This window comes from Astatotilapia calliptera, chromosome 4 (assembly GCF_964374335.1).
Source record: "Astatotilapia calliptera chromosome 4, fAstCal68.1, whole genome shotgun sequence".
NCBI classification, from domain to species: domain Eukaryota; kingdom Metazoa; phylum Chordata; class Actinopteri; order Cichliformes; family Cichlidae; genus Astatotilapia; species Astatotilapia calliptera.
This window is the reverse complement of record NC_137425.1, coordinates 10,627,879-10,645,321: the sequence shown is the minus strand read 5'-3', so window position 1 is coordinate 10,645,321 and position 17,443 is coordinate 10,627,879. Positions and strand designations below refer to the sequence as shown.

General features: G+C 41.9%; 1 protein-coding gene across 1 annotated transcript; it reads right to left on the bottom strand.

Annotated features, from left to right (window-relative positions):
* Positions 1–753: 753 nt before the first annotated feature.
* On the bottom strand, positions 754–16,339 carry s1pr2 (sphingosine-1-phosphate receptor 2). Its single transcript, XM_026164599.2, has 2 exons — positions 15,948–16,339; positions 754–2,643 (listed from the first exon to the last, which is right to left on the bottom strand). Exon 2 carries the CDS (start codon positions 2,522–2,524, stop codon positions 1,403–1,405), a length of 1,122 nt encoding a protein of 373 aa, XP_026020384.1. The 5' UTR covers positions 2,525–2,643; positions 15,948–16,339; the 3' UTR covers positions 754–1,402.
* Positions 16,340–17,443: the final 1,104 nt, after the last annotated feature.

Here is a 17,443-nt window from a genome sequence, read left to right as displayed (position 1 = left end):
ACAGGAACCGGACACTGAAAAAATAGAACTTCCTATGGCTGAGGGAAGTTGCGTGTTGTAGGATGTCAGGGAACGAGGATGAAGCTGACCTCCCAGGAGGGCAGATACCTCTCGTGCGTCTGAAACCGGATCTTCTGCTATTTTGTAGACAAGGTGAGGGGTCTTGAGAAACATGAGACGGGTTTGGATCTTTATTTGCACACGGCTTATGGTTTGCAAATTAAACCAAGATGTTCACAACAAATTCTTGTTCATGGTGCTGTTTGAAAATTCACAGTAAGAGTGATCTACCCTGTTTATCCCACTCTCTGTTTGTCAATGACTTTGTAATTCCAAATGATGGTTAATAATACTGTCGACAATGGGGTACATGCCCCGAACACTTCATACATACATTCAGCCTTTTGCCCCCATGAGGAAGGCACAAACAGAGGCAGCACATTGATTCTATGTTACTACAACACTGCAAGGGCATCTGTTCTTTTAGTTAAAGCTTCTAAACAGCTGTTATTGAGTCAAATTTGCCATCTGTGCCTACTCCCTTAAGGAAATGTGCATTCTGATTAGGCCTTCCTCAACGGAAACTGTTTAGATACAAAAGACAACAGTAAAAGCAAGAGGGGCAGATTAAGAGGACAAATGAGGGGAGGGGTGTTAGTGATGGAAGCCGTATCTGGAGTATATCATACATGTTAGCTCTTACAGTCTGAGTTTCATGCATTAAATGTGAGCAGATTACACAAGTTTGTTGTAGTTTATCAAAAGGTACGGTTATATAGGGACTATATAGTCCTGGTTTTGTCAAAGGACTACTTAGTAATTTTGTTTCAGTTGACCACTGCCACTGACTCTGTAAATAATGAGTGATGCAACTTTAAGCTTAATGCATACATATTTCAGTGAGGAAGAGTAATGTGGTTTAATCTTACACAGGGCAGAAATCTCTACAGTAAACTACAAAGTGCAATTTTGCAAGCTTTGCATTGACACAGTTCTTGAAAGTCCCAAACAGCTATTACATAACTATGATATTATGCACATTATTTTTGGCTTTTAAAAGGGTTTAACACATTTAAAAGATGAACATGATCATAGGTATATAAGTGAAAATGGTTTGCTCCACAATCGAGAAAAGTACCCATGAGAACGTTATAGTTTCTCATTTACTACGTTGGTTTCCTCTTGCATTTTTACACCAGCTGCATGGGTGATTTTAATTGCATACCGATTATAAATTCACACAGTATCAATTGTAATGAGAGATTTAAGTCTGTGTCTCAAAGACAGCTTTGTCCCAGCCTCACCCACTTGTCTTAGATCCAGGACGTGCTAGCTTGTTTCTTTTTCTCACACTAATACACATGATATCCTTGGACCCTATCAAACACCCTATCAAACCCTATCAAACACAGGTGGTGCATTCTTTCATAATAGGCATTTTCTGGTGTTCAAGTTTGTTGGTGCAGTGTTCCAGAGAGCTGGAACTCTTTAGAGGAACCAGACAACGTTCAGAAGGCCGCCCACTTTGCAGCACGCCCCAGCAGCAAATCAAACGGAGGAACTCCCTTCTCATGTCCTTACTGCGCAGCGTGTAGATCACTGGGTTAAGCGCAGAATTCAGAGTGGCAATGCAAAAAAAGGTGCTTGATTTGGAGAGGATAGGGCAGGAATATATGCTGCAGGACGAATCCAGAAGGAGAATTGTAAAAGCGGGCAGCCAGCAGACAATGAAGACTCCCACCACTATTGTGACCGTTTTCAAAAGGGAATAAGCTTGTGAGTTGGTTGCTTCCTGGTGGCTGGAGCGTACAATCAAATAGATTTTCACATAGAGGATGACAATAGAGAGTAGTAGGAGGCTGAAAACAGTGACGACAAACACAATGTATTTCTTAGAGTAAAGTGGCAAAACTGCCGAGCATTCAGGGAGGTTGTCGATGCAGTTCCAGCCGATGATGGGGAGTCCTCCAAGAAGGATGGAGGTAACCCAACAGGCTCCAATCAGCAGAAACATTCGGCATGTTTTGTTGGAGCCGTATACCTTTACCTTGGTGATAGCGATATAGCGCTCTATAGCTATTGCCAATAGGCTGAAGACTGAAGCTGCCAGAGCAATGAACACTGTGCCTTCCCTGATGAACCACTGTATTGGGAACAGCTCAAATGTATTTGCCCCTGATAGAAAAATGTTGGCTATATATGCTGAGCCTGCAAGCAGGTCAGAGAATGCCAGGTTACCAATGAAGAAAAACATAGCCGAATGGAACTTCTTGTTGCGGCAGACGGCAGTCAGGACCATCAGATTCTCAAGGATGATGAATGTGCAAAGGATGACGATCAATATTTCGAGACTGGAGGGATGTTCTTTTTTTTTTTTCTCAATTTCTTCCCTCATTTCATCCGTGGTCATGTTTTTAGCATAGGTGTAGTATAAGCGAATCACAGTCTTATTGTAGTACTGGGAATATTTGCTCCCCATGGTGACAGGGTGGCAATGCACAACGGCTTTACGACAAAGATTCATTCACACAGTGTTGTTCAGAGCGTCTATGCCAGTAGTTTCTGCCTTTGAGTAAAGGACAGGAAGGATGCTGGGAGGGAGACTGTCCTACAGTCACGTCTCAGAAGCTCTATGTGGGTCACCTGTAAACACAAAGAAAGAGAGAAGGCCAGGATTACTAACAAAGGAAATGTTGTTGCATCGATGTAATAAACTGTGACAAAGAAAATATATATATTTTTAGCAAAGCCACGTGCTCAGCAAAGTCAAAACCTAAAGCAAAACAGAGTATCCAGGAAACATGTTAAGTACAGCGGAAACTAGAAAATTCTTACTTATTCTGACTGTAATAACCCAGGAACAGTAGGATGGCGATAAACAAGAGCTTCAAAAATAAAACCTTTTATTGTCAGAAATCCTTGAGTTGCTTTACAGCAAAACAGATGAAAAATAAAGAATTGGGTGCTACATTTAAACCACAAAGGCAAACCTTGCAGTTTGCAAGGAAAAGAAGTCAACCGCAGAAAGACTTTGCACCTAACCTAAAGAAGAAAAAAAAAGTACTTTAGTTATTAACCTCCACAAGCAGAGATCACCTTCAGGTGAAAGAATAAATGCTTTGTTAGGGCTGGTGCTTAGACAAAGGACTGCACTCCCAGTCTGAAGGGGACATTCCACTAACCCTGTCCAAGCACTCGGCTGTCAACACACGGCATTGTTGTGGGGAGCAGACCATTCCACTCCAGTGAGTTACCTCTTGAAACTTCAGCATAGCATGCGGATCAGCCAGAGCTCTTCATCCTGACAAGCACCAGCCACCCACTTCCAACCAAAAGTTTTGCAGCTAATCAAATAGATACCAGAAAGTTAAAAGTTGGGGCTTTCCTAAGATTTGAAAAACAAGATGTTTTATCTCTACACCACACTTTTACATAATGATTTCTGAATATCATTAGTTTTATGAAAACTGCTGTGGAAAAATTTAACTAATAGGAAAGTTTTATCATGAAATGCCAAAAAACAAGCCCCAGTGTGAATCGCTAAAATGGATTCAAATTACGTTTTTTATGCAACAACAAAACAAAAATGGGCCCCAGCTACAGGATCTAAAATAAAGGAAGGTTGGAAGCTCTGGAAATCTAATTAGAAGTGGAGCCGGTGTTTTAAACCTGTCAAAAGAAATATGATCTCTCTGCAGACTAGCTTTCAGAGTAATTCAACACTGATGCGTCCTTGTCTTTGCTAGGGAAAGGGAAGAACTGAGGTAAGTGTTGGCTAAAGAAGAAATGAGTGGAAACTGGGCCTGGATCTCTTCTCTGTTCTAATAGGCTTTGAATCTAAACCTGAGAGCCTAAAAGATAAAGAAGGAACAAGACAAAGCCAGACAGAGAGAGCATGGATGTGGAACGGCATCTGGACACAAAGGCAGGAATCTGAGACATCGCTGTGACGTGCACATACATACACAAACCCATCAATGCATTGCATTGCATTGTAACACACTCGGCTAAATGTGACAGTAGTGTTGCAAAGCATCCTCCTTGCATTCAGACAGGTTCAGCGCACAGCTGCTATAGGCTGCCAGTAATAACCAACACACCGTTTCCTTAAGCAGGAACAAAGAACAATAGTCTCCTTCAGTGTGGATAGCATTGGCCTTCAGCCTTAATAAAGGGACAGCATGCTTCCATTTGGCTACAGCAACTGTATCATAGCAGAAATTTACAGCCAAGCACTCCCTTATCCAACTGCTATCAGAAAAGCCGGGCTCCTCCCCATCCCTTTTAGCTCCAGTAATAGACACAAATAGGAGTGTTTGAGCTTAAGCACATGTGGCATCTGCACTCGGGTAATTATATTAGGTTGTATTATTGCAGCCTATAATGAATTAACTCATGAAAAAGAACCTCTGTGTCTCTGCAGTCTCCTGTCTACTAATGGAGAAAAAAAAATTGGGCTGGCTTTGTTTCACCTTGACTTTTTTCTCTCAGCTCTGTCATTTTTTTTTTCCTTTCGGTACGGCACTCTTTTTATCTGTTGTGTAGACAGCTCAAGGTCCGCCTGTCACCAAGGAGTTTTTGGCAACTGTCATCAAGGGATTTCACTTCATGTGGGAAAACTTGACGGGCTGGTTTGCCGAGTGCACCGTCTAAATGTGTTAAACCCTGCCCTGTCGCTCTACCTGCAATACAGTATATCACTCAGATGTTTCTACATTGGCTGATCAACACCTGAACCCCTGCCTTCCTGCCCCTTTGTTGAAGCATTTGACCCAGACAGCACTGTCACACTTCCACAATAAGGGTGACAATGCTAAAAAGTGTTGTCATACCATGACTACCAATGTGTCAATTCTTTTAGACTAGATGTGAACACTTGAAATAATAATCACAAGTAATGTCATAAGAGTAGTATAAAACTAAAACCACTCTAGTCATTTTATTAACTGGCTAATATCAGATTTAAATTCCCCAACTCCCTGAAAAATCTTAATTTTCGATTAATTACAGGAAGAGTAGAAACGTTGGCCTATATTTAAATATATTTCTATATATTTCTATATTTGACATATAAACCACATTTCTGCTTATGTGCACGTTTCTGCACTTAAATGCATCGGTGCAATAAAATACATTACAAACCTGCACCTAAACATAATGCATGCACTTTTAGTATATATATATATATATATATATATATATATATTAGGGCTGCCACAAACGATTATTTTGATAGTCGACTAGTCACTGATTATTTTTGCGATTAGTTGACTAATCAGATCCATTGGACGTAAAACGTACAGCTTATTGCACCAGCAGCATCTGCTCTTATATAACTAGCATTAGCTTACAGCTTTAAGTGTTTAAGGTATGTGCTAACTAAAAATAAAGAAAAGATGATAGTTTATTAAATTTTAATGAAATTTGCAGATTGTTTCGGTGAAGTTTAATAAACTCCTTGCTATCTAAAATATAACAGGACACCGGAGTAAATTCTCAAGCATCTCACACTTCTGATAATCAGCTGTCTGCTTGACGTTTATTCAGCTGTGTAAAAACTATAACTTTAATCTCAGCCAAACTCAGGAACAAATAAAATACTAAAAAAGCCAAACAATAACATTTTTAAGTTATCTAAGTGACTCATATATCATGTTTAACCTGAGTAGCGAAAGACGGCGGTGGGTTTGAAAACGATTTGCCGGGAGTCCGGTGTTCTCACAGCTCTAGTGACCTTGCCCCCGGCTAGCTATCGAGCTAGTGGGTAACAGACGTCTCCGAAAACGTCGGAGCGCTTTTGAAAATATGTGGTGTCCTGATAAACTGAGCAGATATTTGAGGTTTCCACAGCTACATTCTCGCCTAAAAATATGTTAAACGTGTATTTTGTGACCCAGAAAGAATAATAAGAGTAACATTAAAACTAACTAGCTGCCGCCATTGTTGGAAACTGAGCAGGGCCGCGCTATGAATTCTGGGACACAGCTTCTTCTTCGGGGTTTAACGGCAGCTGGCATCGTTGTACATGCAGTGCTGCCATCTTCTGTTTCAGTCCGTTATTACACTCTTAAATCCTGCTACTCATTCCTGCGTCTTTTGGGATCTTACAAAGCTTCAAACGACGCGTTGACTATTAAATCAGTCGTCGACGATTTTGATAGTCGACGTAATCGTGACTAGTCGACTAATCGTGGCAGCCCTAATATATATATTAGGGCTGCCACGGGGGGGGGGGGGGGGGGGTGTAGAGGAAGAACATTTTATTTATATATATATATATATAAATAAAATGTTCTTCCTCTACACCCCCCCCCCCCCCAATTTTTTTGCACATGTCGAGGAGCGTGTCAGGCTACATTTCACTGTGTGTTATACTTGTATAACTATGCATGTGACAAATAAAGAACCTTGAACCTGCACCTTGAAGGTGGAAACCTACTCTCAACTTTTCTCTGACGCCCCCTCAAGTCATTATAGATTAAAAATTTAATCTGAGGTTGCTTCCAACACATGTACAGCGCATGCAGGTTTTTGAATCAGGTATTTGATGTTTTTCCATCGGAATGACGACAATTTAGTTTTGTTTTTCACAAAGGTGGAGGTGGAGGTGTAGCATGGGTTACCGAAAGACAACATGACATCCTGTCTGGATTTTACAGCAAAGGCCCAACAAGGTGCAAGAGCAGGTGATGAAACAAACGCTGGCAGAGAAGCAACACGTGAATTAAAGACAAAGGAAGCCAAACAAGAGACAGATACCTGTGGCAGGATATCCTATCAGAGAGCTTTGAGATCTGTATCATAATAAATTTCTCATAAATGATGCAAAGGTTCTCACGTAATGCGCCTTTCTCTGCTTTACAGTGTTTGTGATACTTCACAGCTATGTATAGTTTTCACACCACACATGCAAGAAAATGTATGCAGCTGCATTTGACACCGAATTTTTTAAAAAACTTTATTTAGTGTTGCAGGGATATGCGATGCATCATGATAGCGGAAGGCAAGCTACTTTTGAGTGAACATGAACAGAAAAAAAAGGTTCCGATTTTACCATGTAAGCCTTAATTTTTCACACTTATGAGCATTTTTCGCTTAATAGTGTCTGAAAGATGAGAATTATTATCTTACTTTCATTTTACAGCTTAAATTACAAAATAAGTCCAACAGACCTGTATAAATCTTGGGCCATAAAGGGTTTTAAACATGCAAAGATTGCTGGAGATAGAGCCTGACGGTTGCTCTTGAAAGCAGACTCTTGCTCTCTTTGGATTTTAACAAGAGAAAGAGCTTTGTCTTCATCGTGGCACTGACGGTTGAACAAAAGCTTCAGGTGTTTTTCATTAGAAACACACAAGTCCCAGTTTGCACCAGAAAACAAACAAAGCCTCACTTCCTTGTTAAACCTTCTGCTACCTGGCTCCATTTTCACCAGGGGGAAAGCATTTGAAACTCACAGTGATGCTAAACCTCAACAACACAAAAAGATTTCGTTAAAGACCATTTCAGACAACAACAACCATGAACCGTGAATTGAGAAAGTTTATATTTGACTTTTATCTTGGCTGCATTCAAATATGTTTACTGTTTACTTCAAATAATCCTTCAGCGCACTTCACGGTTGAACTGTTTGTGGTCGGAGACATCCTGTGACACTTCTTTCTCCATCTGCCTTTCGCACTCCCTGCGAGCAAGTTACCGTAGTGGAAACATATACTCAGACCAGCCTCTGCTGTTCAAAAAAAACTGTATGAAAAAGTTAATGTGTGGATTCTCAAATGTAATCTCTCTTATATGCAATGTGATCTATCTCAAAGTATGCTATCACGGGTGCACAGGAAGCCTCTGGTGCCATTTTTTTTTCTTTCCTGTTCAGTTTCTTGTGTGTTAATTATCAGTGTTAATCTAAAATGTGAGTATGATTTGCTGTAAATTTTAGCCAGAGTGACTTACATCTTGCTTCCTTACTTTCCCACATGCACATTCTACTCTACTGTAAATGAAGATCACCACGTTAAAGTAACAAAGACCTTTGTATATGTGTTTTGTTTGGTTTTTTATTTCGACTGAACTAAAAGCAAAAGCTGTGAACATCCCGCGGAGGTGTGAGCAGAGATTCTTAGAGGGAAAATTCCACATGCAACGCACAGCAAATATCAAAGTTTCCCCCAATGTCAAGTGCTAACATGCCAGACATGGGGGGGGAAAAAACACCTAGCTCCACCACAAGGTTTCACCACTGCTACCACAGATGCTGAAAGGAAGTGACTAAACCATGCTTACAGAGTTCTGTTTTTTTTTTCTACACTTTTAACTTTCTTAAATTTGATCAGTGATGACATAGGAGCCTTCCTCTTTACACTGACAGGTCAAAACACAAGCCATTTGCACACAGGAGCCCACCAAGACCCCACACCCACCCTTGCATCAAGCCCGCAGAAAAAAGAAAAACACAGGATGGACTGTGTCTGCTGGCAGATGGTTCCAGTCCCTCTTTACCAATCAATCAATCATTCACCGCCAGGCCTCCATGAGGAAAATCATTTTATATCAGCACAGCGATGCTATTGATTGTCTGCTGGCAATTACCAGGAAAAGGCAATTATCCCAGTTTCATGGTTTAACGGGAAAGAGGAGGATGCATGGTGTTGCTGTCACATGACTGTCCCAGACTTTAAACGACATTAGGGACAGATTCGCTTATTTGAAGTTTAAAGAAAAACAAAAAAGAACAAGAAAAAAAACTGCTTGAACTTATTTTCCCCTCTCTTTCATGCCCAGCTGCACACAAATTCAGCAACAAGACGGATGCAAAAAAAGCTGTGAAAATAAAGAAGTAACCAATTTAAAAATAAATTGGTTTAGGGTCAGTTGAGCGTAAACAACCTCAATTTCCTGTCACGAGAGAGGCCTCTTACTCGTGGTGTGCTGACCTCAAAGGGAAACATGTTACGTGTTACAAATTCACCTGTGTGTTCAAGCAGAAAGATTGAATTAGTAGTTGAGGTGTTATGCACACTTTTTCATCTTTTGTCACTTTTGTTATTTCAGTCAAGTCACAAAGATAGGACAGTGTTTTTGACAGTTGTGACAGCTGATATTTTTGGAGAGCAGCAAAATTCACAGACCCTGACAGTCTGTCGATGATTTTACAAACTTACACATAAGCAGGACACATTGGGCCGAGGATAGACAAGTGGAAAAGTGGCAGATATATAGTCGCTTTTGGATCTGTTGTTTTCAAAAGACCAGCATATCACAACGGTGCTACGCATGAAAACTAAAGCAAGGGGAAATGCGAAAAATGAAGGCTTTTAGCAAGCCCAGTAACACGATCAAGAGGCACAACAGACTGGATGAATATGATAGTTGCTGCAACATGTTACTGTTTATGTGGAGGGGAACTGAACTGAGGAACAACAACGTTAACAGAACAAAAAAAAACAACAAAAAAAAACATGGCAAGCAATAACCTAGCTTGCTAAACTATGTCACAGATATCTATATATTACATCCCCTTCTGTCATAAAAACACTAACAAAACACAGAAGTATTTAGCACACATTAGTATCGGTGTCATACCTGCATCATAGCATCAAACGAGAGACAAAACACACAGCAGTTCCGTTTTACTGAAAGGTGAAACAGTTCCTCCACTTGAGTTTTCACACTATGTTTTAGGTTTAATTTTAGCTCCAAATAGCAAATGTTTGTCTCTCTTTGTTTGCTACTACACCAACATTAATCACGTGCCACTAAAACCTCATATAAGCGCCTAGATATAGGAGAGCTCGTGTCCCCAATACACGAGATCTGGCATATAATTAGGGATTACCCTTTCGCTCGTCAAACAGTTTGACAGTTTGGGCACAGCCTCTTCTGGGGGTCGCAATCTGGCAAGACATCTCAGTGTGGAAAAAAAAAAGCATTTTTAGCTCACGTCTTATTGTGTCACTTTTCTGCTCCTTTCTGAAGTCACATCACAGTCTCTGCAGCTTGATAATGCTTTATATATCGTGGCTGTTTGTGTGCTTTAGGGTTCTTCGGGTACCAAGTGAACATAGCTGTAGACAAAGAGCTGCAGAAAGAAGGGCATCGTGCAGCCTCGGGAGCTATAACCATCACCCCCACTGCTGCTGTCCCCTCAGTGCTCCACTCTCTCTACTTGGGGGTGGGGGATCTCCAAAGTCGGCGCCTGAGAGGCAATTACTGTAATACGTTCACCCTCAGACCATCCCTGTCAACTTACGTCTCGTTTTCAAATTGTTCATGTTTTTATATTGCCCCATATTTGCATATTCTCCTTTCATGCGGCTCTCCGATTTGCAGAACCACATAATCCTTACTCTGACACCCCTCAACCCACCTCGTATTTTTTAAACTTCACCACAGAGATCAAAAGACGAGGCCACAAAGAGGTGATCAAATGCACATCAAGAGGGATTTATTTAGCCCACATCTGGAGCAAGCATGTTCTTAAAGCCCCCTATTAAAGACTTCATTACAGCACATAGTGCGCAATCAGTTCGACAGAACTGTGTAGCTCTGCACCAATAGACTACATTCTCAGGCAATACACAAATGAGTATAATGTTTTAATCTTTTCAGAAAAAAGCACTATTATTTTAAATTACTTAAATACACACTTAAAGATTATGATTTTCTGAAATACAAAATCTCAGGAAATTTTATAAGACACTTCTCAGAATTTACCCTTCAACATGTGATATGGTTAAACCACTTTTAAAATTGCAAAGCGCAGAATTTGTCGGCGTGCGTGTCTGAAGGTAAGGTAGTGTTAACCACATGGCGCCTTTCTTAGAGATGCTGAACATGTGTGCATCACATATGCACTCTGCTTTTTTATCTCTGCACTTTGCACAGCTTTCTTTTTTCTTTCTTTTGTGAGTGTCTCTGTGTGTCTTTGTGTGAGTGCGTGTCTGTGTACGGCGGCTTAAACCAGCAATGTACGTGCAGGCAATGCCATGCAATGCAGGCAGAGAAGTGAGGTCAGGATTGGTTGGCCTCTTGTGAGAAACCTCATGTGTGAGAGCGAAATTGAGTGACTTGAGTTTCAATCACCATGTGCCTCTAACACCATCCCATAGTTGGGTTTTTTTTTGTTTGTTTGGTTTTTTTTACAATAAGGTGCCTCCTAATGAAAGGTTTTCAGCCCTCTTTAGTTATCTTTTGTCCCAGCTCACTGTTCCTATTATATCCTGTTTCTAGACTTTCAATTCCACCCCTTCTCATGTTCTCTTGGTAACTGTGCAGATGCTGTGAGAGAATTTGAGATTATTTAATGCATCCGGTGCTAGTGACCACGAGACATGACTGTGTATATCAATGCATGTGTTTGTGTTGATTGGTAGTGCAGAGGGTTCCGTGACTGCGACACTGTGACTGTTTGTTCCACAGATGCTGCAGTGATTTGCAGTGCACTGCACATCATAACAAACAGTCACGGTACACCAGACCATAATCAGTAACGCAAAAAAGGTTTACTGCACAATGAACCGCAACAATGTCTGCAGAGTCGAATGCAAAGAGCCACAAGGCCACCCCAACTGCTCCTGTCTAGTGTCCACTGATAAGTTGATAAATTGACAGTGGCTCTCCATCCCTCCCTATGATCGAGTGTAGGAAAACAACTCCAGACTCCTCTGGCAAACAGAGGTCCATTAACCATAGCTCTGTTTTATGGAGAAAAACACGGTTGCCTAGAGAGGGAACATTGTTGTGTCCACACAGCCCTAACTTGTATCCCAGTATTTTATACAGTTTAGGAATGATTGCATTGAATGGCAGCATTTATGTCTTTGAAATCTCCCCAGCATGAGTGCATCATATGTCAAAACGCGAAGAAATATACTTGTGAGCTGCAAATGTGTGCCACGGATATCTAATGTTACACGGTTTCGGCAGTTTCGAAGGTCTGCTTTATATACTGTAGGCATTACATGAGTGCAAATAAATAAACTCAGCAGTTACTAATTTTTCTTTATATACTGCATTATATCCTGGCTCTGGTTAAAGTGGCTTACCACTACGTAATATGTAAACAGCAAACAGTGTAGCTGTTGTGGAACTCTTCGAATAGCAGAAGGCAACTACCGTACTTGACTTTCACTTAGACGAGGCACATTTAAATGAAAACGTCTGAGCAGTTATCATTTAAATAAACGGCATCCACTTCTGCCCCGTCTGTCTGTTCAATTGGAGCTGTCTGGCTTCCATCATGACCCAGCTTGTGTTTTGCTGTAGGTTAAGTCCATCATATCTTTCAGCTTGGAAAGACTTAAGCTGAAGCATTTACAGGATAAACAAACTGAATAGCTAGTTTCAATAAAAATGCCCTCACAGTTGGCCATTTTGTCTAACTTTTAAAGCCTGTGAGTGGATATAACAAAAACCTAGCAACCAAAGAAGCTCATTAGGACGAGAGAGAGCAAATTAACTCTCAGCTCCAAACAAAAGGAACAGCTTCAGGAGGCTTTCACTGGCTGAACAGGGCAATTGAAAACCCAAGAAAACTGTCTCCAGCTTCCTCCTGGGTCTGGGGAGGTGGGGTGTTGAAGTAATCCTGTCAAGTTGTCCAGCTGCACAAACAAAGCTGACCGGATAACAAAGACTTCCAAGAGAGAGGAAGAAAGAGGAGGAGGTGGTCTCCAAAACAACAGCATCTTCATATGTACCTGCCCCGAGATCGCGCAAGAGCGAGCCCTGAAAAGGATCAGAAATGAGAAAACCACGACATGACCACACTAATTAAGCCTGCCACGAGGACAGACTGTACGAGGCTGTTGCCTTTCAGTTCATAAATCACGCTGTCCAATCTAAAGACCGATCCAAAGCCACAGGAGTAACCAGAAACCCTGCATTCAATCCATTCGTCATTGTCTCTGAAAGACCCATGTTGCAAGTTTGTCCTGAAAACCTTTTTTTTTTTTGCATTGCCACTTATTGGCAGCATCTGAGTATTGTCTCGTCCAAGCTTGAAACTGCAGGAGAATTGGAACAGACTTATCCACACCAGAAAGTGTCAGGAAATCCTGGCATGCTGCTACAAGCATCAGGGCCTGGTCATGGGGGGTCTCATAGTTTGTCCAAGTGGAAAAGGAATGTAAAGAGTCTTTAAAGCTAATGGTTTCTTTCGCTGATTGAAACAGCATTTTAAAATACTCACAGCTATTGTTTCCCCCAACAAAATAAAATCCATATTTGTAAATGTGTTTTTCATAAGAATAATTATTTTTAACTGGAGTGAGTAGGTGTCAGCAAAGAGCAAGCACATCATTTGTAGCTTTAAAAAAAAAAAAGGCTAAAAGCAAAGCGCACCACATGTATTTCTCTGATCTGAGGCACTCCCAGCTTTGGCTGTGAATCATATAGCAACATGCTGTCAGCTGTGTGTTGTGACTTGCGCCTCGGCAGCTTGCGAACAGAAGTCGTTTATTTTGCTCCAGCTGCCACACCCAAGGAAAGTGTTTTTCACGAAAAAGGACTACCAGCATGAGCGCGTAGAAACCAGATGGCTATCCGCAGACCACTATTAATATCACAGAGAAATCCCAACAGAGGAGTATAAACACAGGCATTGTCCCTCATTATCTGACATGGTTCCTATTCTTTTTAAATGTATGCATTGACCTCTGACTGCTTTTACTGAACCAGGTAAAAGACAGGGCGCCTCTGGCAGGTCATGCCTCTGATCTTTTAGTGTTGTTATGAGCCTGATCTGACTGAATAAAGCACAGACAACAAAAGGAAAGACAGCTTCCTCAAAGAAAAGCTTTCTTGCTGCTCCCTATTAGTGGACTGCTCCCAGGCCTTAACTGAAATCTGAGCATCCTTCAGGGATCAACGCCACCCACCCACCACCCATTCCCGACTTTATCCCCCTAGTGACCTGTTCCATTAAAAAAAAATCCCACAAATTGAGTTCCCACTGCTAAATTACCATTAATTTATTTATCCATCCATGCACTTATACATCTATTTATTTATTTACCCCATCTATCCGTCTTCATTTCTCACGCTATCCCCACTGAAACGGCTCCCATTACAGAGGGCCACTGAGCACAGTGGGCTGGGTCAGCATCGCACAGATCCTGAACTCATGAGGTAATGGGCTGCTGGTCTGTGTAAATGTCCCTACAGTTTAACATAAAACATTTAAGGTTCCTTTATATAGACTGTTAAGACTAATACTATGTGTGCTTCAACTCTGTGAAAGGCATTTAGCCAGTAATTTGATTGACCCTTTTGTTACTCCTGCCAAGGGATGGGGAAGGGGGTGGGTGAGCAAAGAAGCCCGGCACCAGTCAGGCCTGTGGCGGGTGTTGTTCACGTGCAATGAGCCATGTGGTCACATGGGACAAACACAGATGGATGGATGGTTGTGTCATGTCCTATCCAAGACATGCTGGGAAACACACCTGAGTCCACAGGTGGTCATGCATGCACCAAACAAACCAAGTCGGTCTTGCGCAACACCTGCATCAATGACCCTGTTGACAGCCTGTGCAACACTTGATAGGGTGACCCTATTGCTGCTGACTGTGTTTCCTTTTCACAACTATTCTCGATGTTATCACAGGAAGATGTGTACTTAATTTTAACCGGCTTCAAGCTATTCAACATTTTCAGACGCTGATTTCTCACGGCATTTCTTCAGCTGGTCCTCGAGATAATATGACCACAGACTTTTGTACTTTCAGACAGCCTCCTAATGAGCACCGCACCGTAGACCGACACACTGACCCAGACCAAGCACAGGACAGAGCATGATGGATGGAGGCTTTTATCTGAGCAATAAACATTATTTGCTCTAGCTTATCATCTTATCTCACTTTAACTTAAGCATTCTCCCAGGATGTCTACTGGACTGCTGACACCTATATCCTTCACTTAAGGATTTACTCATTTGGTCAGTATGAAACAGTATGTGCTGTGCAGTCAGTATGGAACACTATGTGCTGTGTAGTCAGCATGCTCTCAGCATGCGTGATAAGAAAACCTTCGTTAAATTCAAATCCGGATTTGCAAATTCAGGCCACTTACTTGCAGTTCAGCTGCATCGTATTATTAACGTGTATTCAAATTACATTTCCGTTTTAATTCTCACTCTAAACCACCCATAACAATGCACGAGATTCAGTTAAGGCCATGCTTGTTGAAGCTATGAGCTAGTTTTCACTGAAAAGTCTATCTCCCAAGCCCATAAGATTAACTCCGGTGCACATGGGGATAATGGGGGCTTTTGTCTTATTATTACATCCTTTCAATACAATGCCTTCTTTAGAGTGACGGATGAACAAGCCCCAACAACATCAGGGGTCACAGCGTGGAGGGGGTGCGGGGTTGAACGGGGGGGGGGGGGGGGGGGGGGGCACGGCAAGCTGGCTGTTTGGCTGAGCGCGGTTCCCCCTCAGCCTCGTACAGTACAGCTTCCATACATCAGAGTGCACATACACCCCCACCCGCCCACGTCCAGCTGCCTTGCACGTTAATATTTGACACGACAAATTGTTAATCGTTAAAGGGCGACGTCTAAGAAGCTGTCACGTTGAATCAAATTTAAAGAAGAAGAAAAAAAAACATCTCGCGCTGTGCTGTAACTGCTTTCTTGGGACACTTGTGAAAGTGCAGAAGTGACGTTTCTTAACTGCGGCCACGCAGCGAGCTGGCATAGGTACTCATGAGTCATTGTGGCATTTTGAAAAGTTTGCCGAGACTTTCCAAGCATTATTGACACGCTTCACTGCTCATGCAATGAGAGGGACCTCGTGGACTTTAGATAAGTGTCTGTCTCTGATTTTCAAAGTCCGAGCATCTATAAATATCAGCCTGGTGGAGCGATACAATAGTGCGGATCCCCTTTGTTAGGCTGCTGAAGCACATGCTCTTACTTTTTGCTCTTATCTTTAAATGGTGGGATTACTTACCCCATGAGAGATAGTAGATAGCAGAGTAAAGAGACGCTCCGGCAGTTTGATATTTGTCTTCAGGTGTCCTCACGTATGCGTCAAAGTTCAGCGCCTTCCTCTGTTACTCCAGACCAACGGTGACAATCAAAACTTTGGTAGCGGACCACACGGCGTGCCTTCTCTAGACAGTGGCAAATCCATACCGGTTTGAGAGCCACCACGAAACTGTTCAAAAAGGCGCGATGATCCCCCCACCCCCCAAAAAAGGAGAAGTTATGAAAGTCAAACCAGACTTTTTATGTTAAAAAAGGTTTTAAAAAATGAAGAACTAGCAGTTTCTATTCTGTCGATCTAATCCAGTCGGCTGTCTGTCTGTCTGTCTGCTCTGTGAGAACAACACTGGGCTGTGGAGCGTCAGTGAGGCACTCACGCAATACGCGCTCACACACCCACACACGCGAGACGCGGCGTGGAGTGTATGGAAACGTCATATTCCCACGAAGAGCCGTGAGTCTCGCTTTTGAAATATAAAACTAAAACGAGGCAGTTCTGCGGCCAACAATTAATATGGAAAATGCCCTTTAAGCTGATTTCTGGACCTTTTCTTCACTTTGGAGCGCTCAAATAAAGTCCAGATGTTCCGCCTCCCCACTTCCTCTTTTCCTAACAGATCCCAACACTTTTCAACTGACAGAGGCCAAGTATTCCTGCACTGTGAAACAATAAATACCACCATTTGATCTGATTTACTGTGTCTTTAATATATTCTTGTTTTTTGTTTTTTTTTTTCAGCTGACCTGTTCTCGTTGACTGTTTGTGGTGACTCATGGCTTTTATTTTTTCCATTTATCCCTCAGGTCTGGGCATATAGGTGCAATAAGATGGGTGAGGTGAAGGTAAGTCAGGACTTGTTAGTCAACAGGGCTGTGCCCACAGCTGGCAGGTGTTCGCCCCAGCGAAAAAGCCTCTTTCCAGCCGCAGGAAAGGTAATAATGTCTTCCCAGTCATTATGTTGAAAGCCAAAGTCGTCCCAAGTGGCCATGATGTCATGCGTCTGTGTAAAAGAAGAAGCTGCATTATGTTACTGCAGCAGTTAAACATCAAAAACTGGACTGGATTTTGTGGGATTGTGAGAGCAGCGTTTGGGATTGTTGAGACACCCTAAATAAATGTTTTGTTTGTTTGTTAAAAAAAACTGATTATTTTTTATAATAGAGAAAAGAAAAATCTGAACGACAAGTGAAAGACTTTGGTTGAAACACAGTGAGTCACTTTCAGATACCTTTTCCTCTTAAAAATGGCAGGAAACAGGTGGCATTTGTTCATACTTTTGTGTACCAGAATGTGCTTAATGACATCAGAGAGCATTAAAATGAAAAATGACTACATTGCTCTTATGAAGCCCCCCAATAAGAGTGTATGAGACGTAGCGTGCAACAGCCGTCTCCAGATGAGTCTTTGCCTGTCTGTGTCTACAAGACAGTTTGAACAACCTTGACTCATGCTGCGTCTGC

Coding starts and splice junctions, on each gene's coding strand:
- s1pr2 (XM_026164599.2), bottom strand. CDS start 2,524: ATGAATCTTTGTCGTAAAGCCGTTGTGCATTGCCACCCTGTCACCATG.